This window comes from Cervus elaphus, chromosome 19 (assembly GCF_910594005.1).
Source record: "Cervus elaphus chromosome 19, mCerEla1.1, whole genome shotgun sequence".
NCBI lineage: Eukaryota > Metazoa > Chordata > Mammalia > Artiodactyla > Cervidae > Cervus > Cervus elaphus.
In genome coordinates this window covers 42,281,972-42,304,399 of record NC_057833.1, presented here as the reverse complement: position 1 = coordinate 42,304,399, position 22,428 = coordinate 42,281,972, and the positions used below count along the sequence as shown (strand labels likewise).

At 37.4% G+C, this 22,428-nt stretch overlaps 1 protein-coding gene across 4 annotated transcripts in view; it reads right to left on the bottom strand.

Moving 5' to 3' along the window:
* LOC122675572 (interleukin 1 receptor accessory protein) overlaps positions 1–22,428 on the bottom strand; it is a 139,221-nt gene that overhangs the window by 76,295 nt on the left and 40,498 nt on the right. For all 4 annotated transcript variants that reach the window (XM_043874490.1, XM_043874492.1, XM_043874493.1 and 1 more), the window contains exon 2: positions 9,752–9,816. In XM_043874490.1, the coding sequence (XP_043730425.1) occupies positions 9,752–9,815 (64 nt within the window). In that variant the 5' untranslated portion in view covers position 9,816. The remainder of the gene's footprint in view (positions 1–9,751; positions 9,817–22,428) is intronic.

Genomic DNA, 22,428 nt, shown 5'->3' with positions numbered 1-22,428 from the left:
CGGCATCTGGTCCCATCACTTCATGGGAAATAGATGGGGAAACAGTGGAAACAGTGACAGAGTTTATTTTTTGGGGCTCCAAAATCACTGCAGATGGTGACTGCAGCCTTGAAATTAAAAGACGCTTATTCCTTAGAAGGAAAGTTATGATCAACCTAGACAGCATATTAAAAAGCAGAGACATTACTTAACCAACAGAGGTCCGTCTAGTCAAGGCTATGATTTTTCCAGTAGTCATGTATGGATGTGAGAGTTGGACTGTGAAGAAAGCTGAGAACCGAAGAATTGATGCTTTTGAACTGTGGTGTTGGAGAAGTCTCTTGAGGGTCCCTTGGACTGCAAGGAGATCCAACCAGTCCCTCCTAAAGGAGATCAGTCCTGGGTGTTCATTGGAAGGACTGATGCTGAAGCTGAAACTCCAATACTTTGCCCCCCTCATGCAACAAGTTGACTCATTGGAAAAGACCCTGATGCTGGGAGGGATTGGGTGCAGGAGAAGGGGACAAAAGAGGATGAGATGGCTGGATGGCATCACCAACTCAATGGACATGAGTTTGAGTAAACTGGGAGTTGTTGATGGCCAGGGAGGCCTGGCGTGCTGCGATTCATGGGGTTGCAAAGAGTCGGACACGACTGAGTGACTGAACTGAACTCAACTGAGTGCACTGTATATGCTTCAGGAAGCAACAAATCAATTTTGACATAGTATTTGCACCATGAAAAATTCATATCCTATGTTCTCTGTTTTTTTAATTGGCTGAATGTTTCCTTTCAAATGTGTGTGCTATGTATCAATTATTGACAGACAGTTTGGGTTGGCATATTTAGAAAATGAAGTTTTAATCATAAAGAATTCAGTGGTAGCATGGTACTGAGCAAACAGTGTGCATTTTAAAGTCAGTCATGTAGACAAGTTTTACCACTGAGTAATAGTTATGTTGTTTAGTTGCTAAACTGTGTCCGACTCTCAGACGCCATGGACTGTAGTCTGCCAGGCTCCTCTGTCCTTGGGATTTCCCAGCAAGAATACTGGAGTGGGTTGCCATTTCCTTCTTCAGGGTATCTTCCCAACCCAGGGACTGAACTGAAGTCTCCTGCATTGGCAGGCAGATTCTTCACCACTGAGCCACCTGGGAAGCCCTAATAATAGGGCTTTTAAGTTAATTGAACTTTTTAAATTCACTTTTCTGAATCTGGAGTTCCTCACTGGTAAAGACAGATGAAAACATTTATCGCTATCTTATGAGGTTATTTAGAAATTTATGTAATATTTTGTGTTAATACATACACATACACAACTCTCTAATTCAATTAATGTTATCCCCCTCACCTTCCTTCTTTTTTATTAAACACACACATTCCACTATATAGTTATTACCAATTTACAGAGAATTAGAATAAAAGATATTTAAAATCATGCTTAGTTTAACAAGATCTTCCTTTATGATTAAAAAATCCAATATTACATAATGCTTCATGGCCATTTTTGCAGTCATAAGTTATCATTGCATTGTAGATGAGAGGAAGAACATTTTTAATAATAGGATATTTAGAGTAATAAAGGTGAAATAGCTAAGAGCTAGCTTTAATAAGTAATCAGAAACAAAGACCCTGACTTTACTTTCTTCCTGAAATTCCCCTTAGCATCTCACTTAGAATAGTGCATGCCATGGGAGGGACTCCTCCAACACTTCCATTTACTAACTGCTTTATTCACAATTTCCATTATTTCAACCATCCTCCAAACAAAGCAATACCTTCCTCTTAGACCTAAATACAAGCTGGGTTTCTACTGAGCCTCAAGCAATACACTGCTAATAGAAAATACGTGTTACATCTCAGTGTCAATTGCAAATAGCAGATTGTTTCTGCCCTAGACCTTATGTATGCAGAGTGCATAAGGGAACACCCTTGCCTGCCGTCTCCTCTTCCTTCATTACCATGCCGGCAGTGTGCAGTTCGATGCCTCTATCATCTCTGCCGTATTCTGCCTTCACAATACAAGTATCTTGAAGATGCTAATGGCACTCTTGACTAGAAGAACACTAGATACAAGGAAACTCCTATAATATTTAAGGCTTCTATTTCATCTCATCATTTTAAAATACAAAGAAGAAAGGAAAAAGAATGTAGAGATAAACAACAGAAGCTGAGCTATTCTGAAATGATACCATCCAATGTAAAGTTCAGTTAGAAAGGGAGAGTATTTAAGTGTGGTATTTCTGTTAAAAGTGTTTTTTTTTTTTTTTAATGACCTGAAAAAGTATATAACTGAGATTGCATCAAATACAGCAACGTTCCTCTAAGGAAAGACTCTCTGTAGCTCTTTGTCTTTGTATCTCTCTCTATGTGTCTCTGTCTCTATCACTATCTCTTCTCTTTCTTCATCTCTCCTTTTTCTTTCCTCTTCTCTCCTCACCCCCACTCCTCTTTGTTTTCCTTTATCTTTAGTGGACAATAAAAAACCGCTGAAAAGACATTTAGAAGCAAGCCATGGATGTCAAAAAGTCCTGTGTAAGAGTAATTCAGTTTTCCCCAGAAGACTAGATAGATCAAAAAGTCCAAAGCAAATTAGAAAATATGAGGATAAAATTAAGGCTTTCTAAGTGAAAAGCAAAAATTACTTCATTAAGAGTTCTGGGGCCATCTGAAGTCCCAAAGATCTAGGGAAGGACAGAATTAACTCTGGTGCATCAATTTAATCTATTAAGTATAAAATGTCTGAACAGCAAACTAGTCCACAATGAATGATTAGAGGTGTCTTCCCAAAGTGAAAAAGGGTAAACAAAGCTAGAGTAAATAATGGTCAACAATGGTTGAGAACTGCTTGAGAACAATAATTTGTATATCTGTGTTAGCCTTAACACTAATAGAGATCTTTATTTCAACTAAGAATCAAATAAAACCCACAGTATTATATTAATAAAGAGCTATATTTATATAGAAAAAGCTACCAGTGACTGATGGATGACCTCTCTTTCTATTTCTTTTGAGTATCTGTATAAGTTCCTTGAAGGAAGCATAGTTGGCAAATACTCTTCAGTTCATCCCTCTCCCTGGCATGGAAAGCCCAAACTTTAAAGGGACCACAATGTTCTGTTATATAAGTTACGGGAAAAATGCAAACATCAGTACAGTGTAGTATATATCAAAATGCACAGTAATGACCTCTATGGGAAAAGAATCTAAGAAAGAATGGATATATGTATATGTATAGCTGACTCACTTTGCTGTGCATACACTGTAAATCAACCAAACTCCAATATTTTTTTTTAAATGCATACGCCTGCCTAGCTTAAGGAGTACTTCAAAAAATAGGAAAGTATCTTGGAAGTTAAAAAAAAAAAATAATGATGGCAAAGAGCCTTAAACTATTACTACAGACTTTATGAACACTGTAGGAAAGGGTATTTATTTCCTAATAATGTAAAATTTTGCCAGGAGTTTTGATTCTGATGGCAGAAGGAGAAAAGAAATTCATGAAAATAACAGAACTCAGCCAAGTCTAGATGATCAAGTATGTGATTGTTTTGTCTCTTTTCTCTGATTTTCTCAACCATCTTGTATTTTCATTGTTCCTACTGCCTCTAAAACAGAGAAAGACAAAAGAAGGCAATTCTGTACATTGCTTTTATAGGTTTGTATGGCAGGTATTTGAAATTATGACCAAGGTTCTCATATTATTTATAAAATTTATCTATTTTCTCCCTGACCCTCAAAAATAAATGAACAATTGCAAAACCCAGTGGATTTTAGAATAAAGCAATCTTTGGGGTTTTTTTTTTTTAATATTGAGGATAGAAGTATATTTTATTTTTTAAAGAAATTCATCTATTAAATAGAAAAGCTTTTTTAAAAATAGTGAAGTAAAATGGGTGAGGACTGGCCCAGTAGTGAGTCAGTGGTAATCAGATGGTGATTTGGTTCTCTAAAGCTCATCTAAATATGGCAGAAACAAATGTTACAGGGTGAGGGGTGGGATGGGCCTGCAGAAACAAAGGTGATTCAAAGGGCAGAAGAAAGTCTTATAAGCCAGACATTGTCACTGAGAACCATATATACTCACATATCCCCTGCAAAAATAGAGTCTTCTCTTAATTCATACATGTGAAGGAAAAATCAGGTCATTTTTCTAAACATAGAATTATCACTGTATTACAAGAAGCCTTTCTAGAGACTTTATAACTACAAAGTCAGCATCACACCAATAAATTGTGGTACCCTAATATCTTTTCAATACCCACCTTTGGGAAGTACAAGTAACTAAACATAAACATCAATCTTTCAAAGCCTTTAAAAGAAAAACAAACGAAGAGTGAAGATACCTGCTCCCAAGAAGAAACATTTAAAGGACATCAGGGTGAATGTTATAATTCCAATGACCTTTAGGTCTAAGAATAAAATGAACCATATTCTTCTCACATTCTTTAAATGTTTGGACTAAATTGCATAGAAACAAAATGTGTTCAGGATGACCAGCCATGAGCAACAGAGATAGGACTGAATGTCACAAGTACACCCAAGTAAGGAGTTTTTCAAAAAGCACATTCAAATAATATGAGACCACGGGAGCTGGCAACAAATTGAATCTTTGCCCCAAACTGAAGGACCCATTGCTTGGCACTAAAATACAATAGATCCCTGTAGAAGAAAAACAACAACAAAGAACTACCCAAGTGTATCTAAAATACATTAAACACAAATATTTCCTTCACCTGCAGGGATTCCTGTCCTCCACAATCTGTTCCCAACCTGCCTTTCTGGCTTGGCTTCTAAACACCTTCACACTATCCCTTCAGCAAAACTGAACTATTCTGTTCCCAAATAAGAGATGTATTTTCTCCTAGAAAAGAACAGTTGTTCTTTGATTGAGAAATCTTCAATACTGCCCTACAGGATTAATAACTATCTCTGCTCTCTCATGCAATTTTGTTTGGTATTTAGTTTTTCTTCTTTCTCTCAGACTTGACTAAGATTCTTACAATAAGAACTTTTCTTTATTTACCCTGGATTCTAACAATATGAAATGGTCAAACACATGATATTCAGAATAAAGTGAAATCATTGTAAGATAAACATTTGTCATTAGAAGTAATTAAATAATAGGAATGGTGTATCCTGGATATGTCCATGGTTTATTGTAAGACCCACAATGTTCTTTAATAAAAAAGCAATAATGAAGAATTGGTTGAGATTTTGCTATTGTCAGTTGGTCTAGTTGGCTGGATGGTTAGCTCTTCTGTTGCTAATAGGTTGGTTGCTTTGGTTTATATGTAAGGACACAGAGAAACAGCATGATTAAATGTCTTTAATGTCATTAAACAGCTCATTAAGTGAAACAGTCAGAACCTGAATCAATATCTTGATTCCTGCTAAGCCACAATGCTTTTACTTATTTATTTATTTTACATAGTGTAATTCATTCCCAATAAGTCACACTATTATTTCCACTCTCTGCATATTTCTTAAAAATAATGATTAAAAAATCAGGGACTCTTACCTCTGTTAGCATAAGAAAGCCTTAAGGTTAGGCAATGTGGTCCAAAAGAAAGAGCTTGGCTTTTGGAGGAAAGATGGCCTTTGAAACTGCTAACTGAGGCCAACCCCACCCTCCCTTCTCACCTTTTCCTCCCTACTCGGCCCCCACCCTGGCTCTATATTTCCTAATCTATAAGAGGGTTGTAAGAATCTCTACACCCCATCTCTGAAGCTAATGATAATGTGTGAAAAATCTAGCCCTGCACCTGGCACACAGTCAACAGTTTGCTGACTCTGAAAGAAAAAGCTGTATTTAAAGATGTGTGTGTGTGCGCGCACGCGTGCATTTGAGGAAGAAAATTCATGGTTATCATTTTTCATATGGTCTGCAGCAAATAATTTTGAGATGGCAGTATTTTTCAAATTCATCAGATTATATATGGTACCATTCTAACTACCTTCCCAACTTGGAATCACAATTTCCAAATATTTACTTCTACTCTAAAGGTGACTTTAACAGTTCAACTTTCTAACCTGCTGCCAAAGAAACACACCAAAAGAGAAGTGTGTGGCAAATCAGTTTGCTTTTAGAATTCTTGCAAAGGAGAACTTCTTTGCATATAGTATTGGAAATATTTAATTGTATGATAAGCAAAAATGGGAATATTGAGTCTTGGGCTTACATTACATTGATTTTCTTCCTTGTGGGTGGAAAACATCTCAAATGAGGGTGAAGGGGGAGGGGTAAAAATAATTCCCATGTGTTAATGAAAAACATAGCAATCTATTATAGGGTGGTCCTTTAATAATTAACAAAACTCATGACCCCTGGGATCTTAATATATTTTTCTAAATTATTTATATGCTAGTAGAGTCCAAGGGGAATGTATTTAGTAAAAATAATACCTATCTTAGGAACCGAGAAAATAGTTGCAGTCACAGTTTTGTTACGTATTAGCTGTATGACTTTGGATAGTTCTCTCAGCCACTTTGATTCTAATTTTCTGACCCCTAAAAGGGAGTTAAAATACCTTGACTGCTGTGTTTTAGGTGTGAGAAATAAATGACAAAGAATATGTAAACTTCAAACGAAATTGTATTTCAGCAAAGGGAGCTTTATTATCACCTTTATAACTGTTACATTATATTATCACTATTAAAATCATTTCAAGCTTTAATTCCTTAGAAGAGAGTAAATACTGATCTTTGATTATTTGCTTTTATTACCATCAGAAATGAAATGTTGACCCCACACTCCCCAGTGAAGCTGGAAATCACAGGATTGGTATAGAAAGACTATGTTTTCTAGTCAGAATCGTGTACCTTAAAGTCCAGTTGACTTTATTTGAAATGCACCACACAGAAATAAAGTTGTTGTGTGGTTGTGATTTCTTTTTAAAATTTGGTACTTTCCTTTAGAGAAGGGTCCACATGAAGGGGTCCAGAGGAACAAGATAAAACAAATATCACAAACATGGACAGAGCTCTAGGGTTTTCAAGAGATCTCTCTTTGTTTACATCAATCCTGTGGTCCCGTTAACATGGGTACCTGAAGCATAGGAAGGACCTTACGAAAGACTAACCATCTGCTGTCATCTACACTGTTGTAAAAGGCATGATGCACGAGAGGTTGCTTCATCGGATCCCTTTCTCCCTCTCATAGCTCAGAGCCGGTTCCTCTTTTATTTTTGTCAATAACACTTACTTTTTGTTCCTCTCCTTCCAATTAGGAAGTGCATCACTGACACAGACACAATATACCTTTTCATAAGGAAGGCAAATGAATATGGGCCAGATGGGCCGAGGGCATTACAACATGTTTCCTGCTCCCATGGTGACTCAATGGGGCTGGTATGAGAACGTGTTTTATTCAAGAAGTCAGCTTCCCTGGCAGAATTATGAGTCAGTTCCTGGGTAAAAAGCTCACTCTCCAACAACATGTGAGGGGGTGGTGGGGGGTGCTCTTTGGATGGATTACAGTAAAGGTCATTCAGAAAAGCAACTCTGCCAGGACCAGTGGGGAGGCACCAGCACTAATGAGCCACTAACTCCTGAGAATTCATTGATCTCTAACAAGGTTAACAAGGTCATTTTTCCATTTCCCTTCAAGGTGAGGACATAAAACCACATTGACGAATTGCTAGTATGAATACAAACAAGTTCTATTATAAACTTTATAACTGACCAATTATATAGTTGACCAACTTGGGCCAAAAAAACAATATGAAGGGACAGCTTTTCATTCATTATATATATATATATATATATATATATATATATATATATATATGCCCATCATATATCTATCCGTATATATATAAACATTGAGTTCCTACTATGTGTCTGTGTCAATCTTTACTCCAAGTGTATGGGTTAGCAGACAAAATGGACAAGTCCCTGTCCTTGGGGACCTTAAAAGCAGAGAAATAGGAAGGAACAGAGGAAGAGAGAGAGAGAAAGAAAGAAAGGAGAAGAAAACAGGGATTGGAAAGGAAAAAGAAAATGAAAAAAGAGGAGGAGGAGAAGAGAAGGATGAGAATGATTGATATAGTGACAAAAAAATGAGTGTTAAGAAGAAAACTAAAGAAGGATAGAGGACTGGAGTGATTGACTGGGCTATTTTAGTTAAGATGGTTAAGGATTGCTTCTGTAAGAAGATACCATTCAAGGATAGAACTAAATGAAATAAGAAACTACAATCAGGGGTTATACTCAGCATATTTAAAATCAGGACATCAGGGAACTGTCCAGTCAAATGGGACACTCAATTAAGCAGGGTAGACGCTGGTTTAAACAGGCAGTAGAGCTCTATACTAGAGCATCCCAGTTGAATATCAGTCCTGCTTATAATATATCCTCTCCTCTGTAAAGCCTCTAAGGGCCAACGAGGTTAGAAGTTATCTCTCCTTCTCTTGGCTTTGAGCTGTACTCTGTCCAAGTTATACCACTCCTTTAGTGCTATTTTTGGTTTCCAATAAAATGCCTTAAGTGATGTAGCAAAACCAAAACACACAAAGGAAAAGTAATCAAGATGATAGGAAGGCTTAAATCCATGCCACATGAAGAACAGTTGAAGGTATATACTGGAGAACATGGCCATGGTTTGGTGACCCCTGTTGAACATCTCTGATGGCCTCTCACATAGAAGAAGAATTAAATCAATGAGATTCAAAGTATGATCCATGATCTTCAGGGAAATTATACATGGGAAGGTTTTTTGTTTTTTTTTAAATGAAGATAACTCTGTTCCTTGAATTAAAAGTAGAGACTCATGGAATGAGGTATTTTCCATTTAAATCAAGCAGTTGAACCAAAAAAAATGTATGGATGTGACAAAAGACAAATTTCAGTTACATGTACTAAAATTTTTCTAATAATGTGATCAGTCCAAAGACATCATGGGCCAAAATGAGATGATCACTAGTTAGAGGTACCATCAAATAGTTCTAAGAAGTACTTCTACAGATGAGATGAGATCCACGAAGATAGACTTTCAAGTCCCCTGTAACTCTGATGTCATATGATCCATGTCCAAGATAGCTGAGTTTGGTTATTTAAACTCAATAAATATTTTGGCTGCATCTTCTTATGCTTGTGAAGCAACATCCAAAGAAAGAATGAGCCTAACGATAGGTTCTTTCCTTCCTATATGTGTGTTCTCCGTGTGCTTAGCTGTTCAGCCATGTCCAACTCTCTGTGACCCTTTGGACTGTAGGCCTCCAGGCTCCTCTGTCCATGGGATTTTTCAGGCAAGATTGTCATTTCCTTCTCCAGAGGATCTTCCCAACTGAAGGACTGAACCTGTGTCTCTTGTGTCCCCTGCATTGCAGGAGTCATCAGAGCAAAACTATCCTTATTTATTTGTTTTTATAAGGTATCAATGGGCTGTTACCACCAAGGCTTTCTCTGCCACTAGCTCAAGTTTGGAACTCAGAAGTCATCCACTATCACTGTCATTTCTTTTCCCATAGGACCTGAGGTAAGGGGAAGAAATACGATTCTAGTTGCCTTAGACGTGAAGGTGAGGAAAAATTCCTATAAGTAAACACACCCAACCAGTCCTCCCAGTGTACTTTGCCCCATAAAGACTAAAGATTTCAGTAGTTCTTGCCACCATCACAATTATATGATTCTGTCAAATATAAGATTTCATATTACCACAGAAGTCAGTGGAAATAAGCAACATTATGTTTTCTTAACCCATTTTCAGACATACAACATTACCCTACATGTTCTCTGCATCTTAATAGATTGTTAAAAGACATTCACTTACCTGAGGCATCGCTTTGCAGGATCCCATAGAAGTACAGACTCATTATACACCACAGAAGTCCCATCCTGTCAATGCAAACATAAAGGTAAGGAGAGAACTTATTACCCTCAAGTGCTTAAATAATACTAGTGCATATATAGCCTGACTATTGACTAGGAACTGCTTTAAGACTTTTACAATATTAACACAAAAATACAATTATATTTATAATAACACATTTTTATATTTATAAAAAATATAACACAACCATAAAATTATAACAATTTTACAATGTTAATATTGTCAGAACCAACCAGGAAAATAGGCTTTTTTTATGTCACCATATTACAGATAAGAAAACTGAGACAAGTGTAAATAACATAAAAGATACTTTGGCTAGAAAAGGGTAACTGGTGCATCTAGCTTGTGCATGCTCAGTCACATCCAACTCTTTGCAACCCCATGGACTGTAGTCTGCCAGGCTCCTCTGTCCATGGAATTTTCCAGGCAAGAATACTGGAGTGGGTTGCCATTCCCTTCTCCAGGGGATCTTCCTGAAGTCCCAGCGAACAAACCCTCATCTCTTGAGTCTCCTGCCTTAGCAGGCAGATTCTTTACCACTGGTAGCACCTGAGAAATCCCAGAAAGTGGTAGGGTAATGATTAAATTACAACAGCCTGGCTCTAGAATGGTCTCTTAATCACTGAACTCTGCCTACTTAAAAATATTTTTTTAGATTTTTTTTTTCATCAGAGTTGAATTTCCGGCAGATAAGTTTGTTCTTCTTACCCTTCATCATATTGTCTTGGTTTATTTCCACTTGGAAATGTTTTATTATCTAGACACTTTTTCTTCTTAGTGAGGAACAGAAATTCTAGAAATCCTAGATTCAGACTTGGTTTGCAGTCCACCATACTCTGAATTTATAGCAAAGGGAAATGTATAACCCTCATGTCTTACTGTGCCTGTTCTACTCTTCCTATTCAAGAGACAAATGATGAAGCTGGATTCCAGTTTCTGTGATCTTTAGCCCTTCTGCTGGTAACCAGCTGAAACAGTTCACTAGCAAGAAAGATGCCCTTTTATTTGGTTGTGTGATCTTTGATGCAGAAGGGCTGGAGGTATAGCAACTCTGTTAACTATTTCTTTCCCCTCTACTCTAGACATATCTGGCCCCTGATAAAACCTCTGTGGGGTTATAAATACTGAAACCTGAATATTACTGAGAAATTCCATATCAAGGACCTCCACTCTCTGTTTTGAACATAACAGCCATACGGGGGTAATTACAGAGGTCTTGGTAACTTGTCCAGATCATACTTCTAGAAGGTGGCAGAGATGAGATTTATATCCACACCTGACAAACTACATCTATTATCCCAAATATTAGCCTATGCCACAAGTTTCACAGTAACACAGTAGTCTAAAAATCACAGAAGTATTTAATAAATAGGGTGACCTACTAACAGCATTTGAAACGGGACATTTATAAGGGTGCTACACTGAAACAAAACGTATAAACCAGTATTGTTCAAGCCATCCAGAATGTGTGTTCATTTTAAAGGAGGATGCAAGTTTCATACACTTGTCACCTCTATTGGCCACACATCACCAAAAATCTCTAATGTGCTTCTTTCTTAGCATGACTGTACATCAGAGTCCCTCGGAAAGCAAGGAGATCAAACCAGTCAATCTTAAAGGAAATCAACCCTGAATACTCTTTGGAAGGACTGATGCTGAAGCTGAAGCTTCATACTTTGGCCACCTAACATGAAGAGCCAACTCACTGGAAAAGATCCTGATGCTCGGAAAGATCGATGGCAGGAGGAAAAGGGTACAAGAGAGGATGAGATGGTTGGATGGCATCACCGATTCATTGAACATGAACTTGGGCAAACTACAGGAGATGGCGAGGGACAGGGAAGCTTGGCATGCTGGACTTGCATGAAGTCCACGGGGTTGCAAAGAGTTAGACATGACTTGGCAACTGAACAACAGCAACACAAATCACAGGAGAGTTTATTATATCTTAAACAACATTTTATCTCAGAAATTAAATGTCTGTTTCTTAACACCACCACTCCCTTCTAATCCTTATACCATTACCTTAGGGAGTTTTCCTTTCAGCATTCTTTAATTCAATAAAACATGTATTGAACACTTTCTATTTACAAGTCACTAGCCTATAATTGCAGAGACCTCTCTCAAGCAAGATGTAGGGCCTTCTCTAAAGGCACTTATCCCCAGTAGAGGAAATAAACCACATGCAAACCACTTCAGCATCATCAACTTTGAACAATAGACATGCAGAGGCACTACAAGATATTCAAAGATTTATCAGACGGAAGTTTGAGCACTAAGCAGAGTCTAACAGAAACTTAAAGTATGTACAAGAAATAGCTGCAATACAAAGTAAAGTGATAAAAATAGAGAGGCGCTGATAAGTGTTATTGAAGATTAGCAAAAGAAAGAGATTACTCCAGCTAAGGCAGTCAAAGAAGACTAAATAGAAGAGGTAGCTTTAAACTGAAAGAAGTGGTTTGGAAATTTAGAATTGAGGCAGAAGGAAAGTGTGCGGGAAAGAAACTCAGTGGAGAATAATGCTCAGAGGAAAGCATGGAACATAAATAGGAAATCATCTATAAATAATTCAGTTTGACTCAAGCACAGGGTATTAGGAAAAGAACTATAAAGATTTTGGTAGAAAGCATGGGGTTTTAGGATCAGAATATTGCACGATCTTGAACAGTAGGCTAAGAACTTGGGATTTAATTTAAATGGCAAAGAGGGAATCACTGACATTTTCTGATCAGAGGAATGATTTGGTGATCAATTTATGCTATATGGAGGTCATTCCTCCAGGCATATATTGGATGGATTGCCACTAAATTCTGTCTTGAAATCAATTTGATTCCTGAGTCGATCATCACAATAACTGTTATGCTCCTAGTTTTGTGTCATCCATAAACTTGATGAACATTCCACCTATGTCCTCATCCAAGACATTAACAAAAGTAATTAATAATTCTGTATAGTCCTTGTCAACAGAGAGCAAGTAGACATTTAATTGCTGATATAAGGCAAAGTAATCTCAGTTCCAATACTCAGCTATGATAAAGGATTCTAACCTCCCAAATTGTTTTTGGCTATTAAAAAAAAAAAAAGCCTCACACCTCTATACTTTCACAATTTGCCTGTTTATAAGCTGCTGAGTTCCTATGGCAACACTTTGAAGACATTCTAATTAGTGTGTGATTGAGAGTCTAAATTGATAATTCCAGGAGCAACTGGATTATTCTGGAGGCAACAAGGAGTCAGGTTACCAAGGTAAACTTAATCTAATGTGTGCAAATACAAATCCAGGGTCAGTCCTGCCCTATGATGAATCAGAATAAATCAGACTGAAAAGAAAATATGATTGTGCAGGCTGGTTTTAAAAGACTAAAGGTACCAATGGTCTGAAACGTTTCTGAGAAGATTGATTCATTTAACATAGACTTGCATTCAGCCTCAGAAGTTTACTATTGTTACAAGTAATACCATTTTTTTTTCTTTTCTTTCTTTTCTTGTTTTTTCTGCATTCTGAAGCATGCAGAACTTTCCAGATCAAGGATCAAACCTGCCACACCCCCTGCAGTGGAAGCTTGGGATCTTAACCACTGGACCACCAGGGAAGTCCAGTAATATGCTTTTGATTCTCATGTCTTGTGGAGAATGGGATTGAGTTTTTTTAGACCTGGAGAAACAATCAGAAAAGAAAAGGAATCTATCTAAAAATGAAGGGTTTCTCATGGTCTGAAGTACAACCTAGGTTTACATTATTGTGATGGGGTTTAATAGCTTCTGCCTTTGCTTCAGACGACTAGAACCTACATACAATAAATTCCTAGTCATCCTTCCCTGCATTTTGTTTACTATATGATCATTGCACACTTCCCCTCTTAGATATTAGTACTTATCTCATATTCAATGCCATTGTTTCCTAGTATAATGTCTACATCACCTAGCAAGAAGTTTCAAATATGTACCTAGTTTTATGTAATCACCATAATAATAAAGATTGCTATTACATATTCACTTTACATCTATCCATGCAAATTAATCTTTCTAGTGTCTGCCTTCTCTAGGGACATTAAGCTTCAAAATTTCCTTACCTCTGAGTTTGCCCTGATCACTGGATTTTCTCACTGGCCAGGAGATAGCCTGAAACTAGGCTATCTACACCTAGATAATAATTCAGATTATCTCTGAATCTTCATTTTCTCATTCTTTCTTCTATACAACAGTATTTTACAAGACCACAGACTAAATTCATCCATCAGTTTCCTTAATTCCATATACAGCTCCATAATCAGACCATAGTCACTCTCTGAATCTCAGCAACCTGGTTGGGACATGGTCCTTCAACTTGGTTCTTATTAGCACTCTGTTCTAGGAGCCTGCAATTTTTTCCCCTGTAATATGTTACTCTAAGTTGGATAAATCTCATCTAACCATGAAGCTTTATCTGCTTCATTTGTGGTTGATAGATACTCTGTGCTTTGACCTGTCCACTGAATACTTGGACGTTAACACCAAGTCACAGAACCTAGATGGTCATCCACATGCAGGATCAGCCCTGCAGCCCAATTATTTCCTTGAGCATGAATTCCATCTAGATCTTTCTTTTCCTTTTTCTAATATACTGATAACGTTTGAGCAGGTCTTGCTTCAAAAACTTTAGGCTCTGAATCTGGGGATAAAGAAGTTAGCATATTCCACTTTGTCTTTCTTAATGAATGTAGCTATAAACGTGCGGAGAGTACATGGAACAACTTTTTGAAGACTCTAAATTGGAAGCAATAGCACATTCTTTTCAAGTATGCATAAGCATTCACCACAATATCATGTACCATAAATCAAATTAAACAAATTTAAAGGAATTCAAAGTATACTCTCTAACCATAGGATTAAACCATAAATATAAAAAAATAAATAAGAAAAATCTCCAAAGATTTAAAAATTAAAATATATACTTCTAAGTAATACACGGGACAAAGAGAAAGTCTTGAGGGAAATTAGAAAATATTTTGAACTGAACAAAAGTGAAAATCCAACATACCAAAATGTATGGGATGCAGTTAAGTCAGTGCTTAGAGAATAATTTTCTGTATTAAAAGCTCACAATAAAAAAAGAATAAAGACCCCAAGAAAATAATCTAATATTTCACCTTAAGAACCTACAAAAAGAAGAGAAAACTACACCAAGCAAGCAAAATGGGGGAAATAATAAAGAATGGAGATAAAGACTTCTGCAGTTGTTCGGTCGCTAAGCTGTGTCCGACTCTTTGAGACCCCATGGACTGCAGTATGCCAGGCTTCCCTGTCCTTCACTATCTTTGGGAATTTGCTCAAACTCATGCCCATTGAGTTGGTGATGCCATCCAACCATTTCCTCCTTTGTTGCCTCCTTTTTCTCTTGCTCAAAGATTTTTAGACCAGAAATAATAATATGCATAGAAAAAATAACAAAACCAAAAGCTGGTTCTTTGAAAAGAACAATAAAATTGCTAAACCTTTAGCCAGGAGAATCAACAAGGAAAGTAAAACACATATCACTAATACTAGGAATAAAAGAGGGTATTTCACTACTGATTACACAGCATTAAAATTGTAATAAGGCAAAACTAAAAACTCTAGGCATGCAAATGCCACAATTTAGATAAAATGGACCAACATCTCAAAAACCACAAGTTACCAAAGTTCACCCAAAATTAAATGGGCAATCTGAATGGTCCTATAATTATTAAAAAGAAATTACATGTGTAGGTAGAAATCTTCCAAAAAATAAATATTTAAGCATCGGTGGTTTCACTGGTGAATTCTACCAAATATTTAAAGAATTAATAACATCAATTCTACAAAATTTCTTCCAGAAAATTAAAGAGGACAAAACTGTTCCCAATTCATTTAATGGCATCAATATTACTCTCATCACAAAACCTACCATAGACAGCACAAGAAAACAGATTTACAGATATTCTACAATCAAGCAGAGTTTATCCCAGGAATTCAAGTTTGGTTTCAGTATTTTCATAGATTTAAAGAAGAAAAACCACATCATATCAATTGATGCAGGAAAAGTCCTTGACAAAATTCAATACCCATTCAGGATACAAATTCTCAGGAACGTAAGTATAGGAGGGAACTCACACAAATAGCAAAAGAACATCTAATAAAAAAACCTACAACTAACATTACATCTAATGTTAAAAGACTGAATGCTTTAAGGAGAAAGGAAAGGATATTCTTAGTACTATACAACATTATTCTAGAAGTCTTACCCAGTGCAATAAGGCTATACACAGATGACATGATTTTCAACACAGAAAGTCCTAAGGAATCTATTTATAAATAGAACTAAATATGGTTAGCAAGATTACATAATATGCAGTCAACACACAAAAATTAAACATATTACTATAAACTAGCAGTGAACAATTATAAAGATTATTTTAATACTGGTTACAATAACACAAAGAAAAAAAATGTTCAGCTAAAAAGCTTAATCAGTTCAGTTTAGTTCAATGGCTCAGTGGTGTCCGATTCTTTGCGACCCCAACACGTTAGGCCTCCTTGTCCATCACCAACTCCCAGAGTCCACTCAAACCCATGTCCATTGAGTCAGTGATGCCATATGCTGAAATTTACATAACATTGATAAAAAAACCAAAGGAACTAAATACATGGTTGTCAAGATGGCCTTCATGCCCTAATCTCTGGAACCTGTAATGTTACTTAACTTGGCAAAAGTAACTTTACAAATGTAATTAAGATTATAGAGCTTAAAATACAGACATTATATTGGATTATTCATATGGGTTTGATCTAACTATTCAGTTCAGTTCAGTTGCTTAGTCATGTTCGACTCTTTGCGACCCCATAGACTGCAGCATGCCAGGCCTCCCTGTCCATCACCAACTTCCAGAGTTTACTCAAACTAATGTACATTGAGTTGGTGATGCCATCCAACCATCTCATCCTGTCATCCCCTTCTTCTCCTACTTTCAATCTTTCCCAGCATCAGGGTCTTTTCAAATGAGTCAGCTCTGCACATCAGGTGGCCAAAGCATTGGAGTTTCAGCTTTAACATCAGTCCTTCCAATGAACACTCAGGACTGAACTCCTTTAGGATGGACTGGTTGGGTCTCCTTGCAGTCCAAAGGACCCTTAAGAGTCTTCTCCAAAACCACAGTTCAATAGCATCAATTCTTCGGCACTCAGCTTTCTTTATAGTCCAACTCTCACATCCATACATGACTACTGAAAAAACCATAACCTTGACTAGACAGACCTTTGTTGGCAAAGTAATGTCTCTGTCTAGGTTGGTCATAACTTTCCTTCCAAGGAGTAAGTGTCTTTTAATTTCATGGCTGCAGTCACTATCTACAGTGGTTTTGGAGCCCCACCCCCAAAATAAATAAATAAATAAATAAATAAATAAATTCTGCCACTGTTTCCCCATCTATTTGCCATGAAGTGATGGGACCAGATGCCATGATCTTAGTTTTCTGAATGTTGAACTTTAAGCCAACCTTTGCACTCTCCTCTTTCACTTTCATCAGAAGTCTCTTTAGTTTTTCATTTTCTGCCATAAGGGTGGTATTATCTGCCTATCTGAGGTTATCAGTATTTCTCCTGGCAATCTTGATTCCAGCTTGTGCTTCATCCAGTCCAGTTGTTTCTCATGATGTACTCTGCATATAAGTTAAATAAGCAGGGACAATATACAGCCTTGACGTACTCCTTTTCCTATTGGGAACCAGACAGTTGTTCTATGTCCAGTTCTAACTGTTGCTTCCTGGCCTGCAAACGATTTCTCAAGAGGCAGGTCAGGTGGTTTGGTATTCCCATCTCTTTCAGGATTTTCCACAGTTTATTGTGATCCACACAGTCAAAGGCTTTGGCATAGTCAATAAAGCAGAAATAGATGTTTTTCTGGAACTCTCTTGCTTTTTTGATGGCCCAGCAGATATTGGCAATTTGATCTCTGGTTCCTCTGCCTTTTCTAAATCCAGCTTGAACATCTGGAAGTTCATGGTTTGCATACTGCTATGGCCTGACTTGGATAATTTTGAGCATTACTTTACTAGCATGAGAGATGCAATTGTGCGGTAGTTTGAGCATTCTTTGGCATTGCTTTTCTTTGGGGTTGGAATGAAAACTGACCTTTTCTAGTCCTGTGGCCACTGCTGTGTTTTCCAAATTTGCTGGTATATTGAGTGCAGCACTTTCACAGCATCATTTTTAGGATTTGAAATAGTTCAACTGGAATTCCATCACCTCCACTAGCTATGTTCGTAGTGATGCTTTCTAAGGTCCACTTGACTTCACCGTCCAGGATGTCTGGCTCTAGGTGAGTGATCACACCATCGTGATTATCTGGGTCATGAAGATCTTTTTTGTACAGTTCTTCTGTGTATTCTTGCCACCTCCTCTTAGTACCTTCTGCTTCTGTTAGGTCCATACCATTTCCGTTCTTTATTGAGCCCATCTTTGCATGAAATGTTCGCTTAGTATCACTAATTTTCTTGAAGAGATCTCTAGTCTTTCCCATTCTTACTGTTTTCTTCTATTTCTTTGCACTGATCACTGAGGAAAGCTTTCTTAGCTCTCCCTGCTATTCTTTGGAACTCTGCATTATGAGCCCTTAAAAGCCAGAGAAATGCAGGAAATGATGAGCAAAAGAAATGGGAAGTAAGAGAAGAACACTATAGGCTTTTGATGTTGAAAGATAAATATAGAAACATGCCATGGAATGCGAGTGACATTAAAGAATTGGAGAAATCTTCAGCTGACAGTCAGTTTAGTCACTCAGTCGTGTCCGACTCTTTGTGACCCCATGGACTGCAGCACGTCAAGCTTCCCTGTCCATCACAAAACTCTCGGAGCTTACTCAAACTCATGTCCATCGAGTCAGTGATGCCATCCATCCATCTCATCCTCTGTCATCCCTTTCTCCTCCTACCTTCAATCTTTCCCAGCATCAAGGTGTTTTCCAATGAGTCAGCTCTTCACATCAGGTGGCCAAAGTATTGGAGCTTCAGCTTCAGCATCAGTCTTTCCAATGAATATTCAGGACTGACTTCCTTTAGGACTAACTTGTTTGATCTCTTGCAATTGAAAGGACTCTCAAAAGCACTTCTCCAACACCACAGTTCAAAAGCATCAAATCTTCAGTGCTCAGCTTTCTTTATAGTCCAATTCTCAAATCAGTACATGACTACTCGAAAAACCATAGCCTTGACTAGACAGACCTTAGACAACAAAGTAATATCTGTGCTTTTTAATGTGGTGTCTAGGTTTGTCATAGCTTTTCTTCCAAGGAGCAAGTATCTTTTAATTTCATGGCTGCATTCACCATTTACAATGATTTTAGAGCCCAAGAAAATAAAGTCTCTCACTGTTTCCCCATATATTTTCCATGAAGTGATGGGATGGATGCCATGATATTAGTTTTTTGAATATTGAGTTTTTAGTCAGCATTTTCCCTCTCTTCTTTCACTTTTATCAAGAGACTCTTTAAAGTTCCTCTTCACTTTCACCTGACAACCAGTAAGGAAACAAGAACCTCAGGCCTGTAGCCAAGTGCGTGGAATTTGGTCAACAACTTTGAAGAGTCATTTTTCCAAGCACCTCCAGAAAGGAACACCACCTTGTTGACAACCTTGATCCCTTTGATTTTAGCCATGTAAAGCCCTAAGCAGAGAACCAGCTAAACCATACTAACCTGCACTTGTGACTCATTGACTCTCTGGTGTTAATAAATTATCTTTTAATTAATTAATTAATTTTGGATGTTGTTTTAAGCCACTAAGTTTCTGGTATTTACTACATTGGTAACAGAAAATAATACAAGAGATATATCATGCTCATGGATCATAAGACTCCACATAAAAAAGATGCCAATTCTCCCCCACATTATTTGACAGACTTAATGAAATTCCAATCAAAAATTCTAGAAAGATCTCTTTACAGATATACACTAGTTGATTCTAAAATTTATATGGAAAGAGAAATACTTTAAATATAGGAAACCATTTGGACAAAGAAGAATAAAGTTATAGGAATCACATTACAAACAACCCAATTTTAAAATGTCAAAAGTCTTAAAGAGGCACATTATCAAAATTCAACATTATTAGCTATAAGGAGGTGAAAATTACAACCACAAAATGAGATGCCACTAAACACCTTTCAGAAAAACTAAAGTAAGAAATACTGACAGCAGGAACTTCCCTAGCAGTCTAGTGGTTAAGAATTTGTCTTCCAGAGTAGAGCATGCAGGTCTGATCCCTGGTGCGGGAGCTAAGATCCCACATGCCTCGTGGCCGAAAAATCCAAAACATAAAACAGAAGAAATGCTGTAACAAGTGCAATAAAGACTTTTGAAAAATGGTCCACATCAGAAAATAAAAATAACTAATCTTAAAAAGAAAAAAGAAATACTGACAATACTAAATACTGAAGAGAATACAGAACAACTGGAACTCTCCTACTGCTCAGACTACAAAATGGTACAGCCTCTTAAGAAAACAACTTGCCAGTTTCTTATTCAGTTTTGTCTGCTTAGTCACTCAGTCATGTCCAACTCTTTATGACCCCACAGACGGTAGCCCCGCCAGGGTTCTCTGTCCATGGGGATTCTCGAGGCAAGAATACTGGAGTGGGTTGCCAAGTCCTCCTCCATGGGATTTTCCCAACCCAGGGATCAAACCCAGGTCTCCGGCATTGCAGGCAGATTACCATCTGAGCCATCAGGGAAGCCAGTAAACACACATATACCATAGAACCTAGCAATCCTACTCCTAGCTACTTACGCCAGAGAAATGGAAACCTATGTTCAGACAAAAACCTATACATGAATGATTACAGTGGCTCCATTATTAATTGCTATAAACTAGAAACAACTCAAAGGTCCTTCAGCTGGGAAACAGGTAAACAAATCCGTGTGTGTGTGTGTGTGTGTGTGTGTGTGTGCTCAGCTACTCAGTCGTGTCCAATTCTTTGTGACCCTATGGACTATAGCCCACCAGGCTCCTGTGTCCATGGGATCTTCCAGGCAAGAATACTGGATGGGTTGCCATTTCCTCCTCCAGGGGCTCTTCCCAAACTAGAAATCTTCTGTATCTCATGCAGAGCAGGCAGATTCTTCACCACTGAGCCACCTGGGAAATCCAAACAAACTGGTACAACCCCAAACGGACTCCCTGTCATGGGTGCATAACAACAAGCTGTTGATAACAGGTGAGTGTCAAAGGCATTAGGCTGGGTGAATTTAAAAAAAACGTTTTTTAACCAGTTTCAATAGGTTATCCACCATCCATATTTAAATGACATTTCCCAAAGACAAAACTAAAGTGACATAGAACAGATCTGGGGCTAGAGGCAGTAGCCCCTGCTACAGACAGCACAAGGATATTGTTTGGGACACAGAAGAGTTTTACGTCCTGATTGGGGCAATGATTAAACGAGTCTATCTATGAGTTAAAATTCATAGAGTCGTACTTCCAAAAAAGCCAAATTTATTGCATATTAATTTGATAAAATATGTGTTAAGTCACATGATTTTTATTTTTAAAAAGCTTCACAAATGATTTGTGAACCCCTTTAGATAATTTAAATAAATGAAAGCTGTTTTAACCCAAATTTGGTTTCTATTTTCAAATTTCACTTTGAAAATAACACAATCCTATCGTTAAGCATGAAATGTTCCCAAAAAAGCCTAGCAGTAGAGGCACATGGAGAGATCAATGAAACTTCCAACTTTCAGCACATCAAACCAGTGTTGGTAACCTCGATACAACAGCAGAGTCAAAGTTCAGAAAACATGAGCACACTCCTCTTAGATACCGCCTTCTTCTTTCTAACTAAATAGCTTCAAAGTGTTTGGAACTCTGAGAGGACATATATAACATAATATACCACCTGCCACCTTTAGAAGCTTGGAATAGAAGGTGAGCAGGTTGATTTCCTTTTGTTCTTTAATATTTTGAATAGCAACATGCTCCATGGGATGAGGGAAGAAATATCATCATTAAGACTCACCCTTTACAAAAGAGAACTATAACTAGGTTTTCAGTCAGAAGGAGGTGAAAGTGCCCTGAACTTGGTGTACTAGGTTTCACTGTATGATCGTGGATGGCCTGGGACAAGAGAATTATTCACAGCAAACACTTAAAGTTATAACCTGGTCACTGTCTTAATGACTAATTTAACATCTGTGGACATTTCTTAGGGCAGGAAGAGCATTCCAGTGTACCTTCTCCCCAGTAGGTGAACAATTTGATAGCTTTTCTGTATTTACGGATACTGAGGCTTGAGTTTTACATGAGGTGAAAGAGCTAATACCTACCTCATCAGTTTGTTGGGAGTAGTGTACTTCATAACTCCTGTAGAGTACTTAGCACCGTCCAGGAACATAAATAACTCTCAGCAAATTTCAGTTATAATTAACTCTTATTAAATGAGGCAATATATGAAAAACACTTCAGAAACTGTGGAGCAGGAGACAGGTGAGCCATCTTTCGCAGTGTTTACAAAGAACAGACCGAATTACTTGGTTCAAGTTGATCATTGACCATTAGGCAAAATGTGCCATGTCCTACTTTTTGCACATACCAGGTGCAAGTTTAGTTTCCAAAATATTTCAGAAAAAA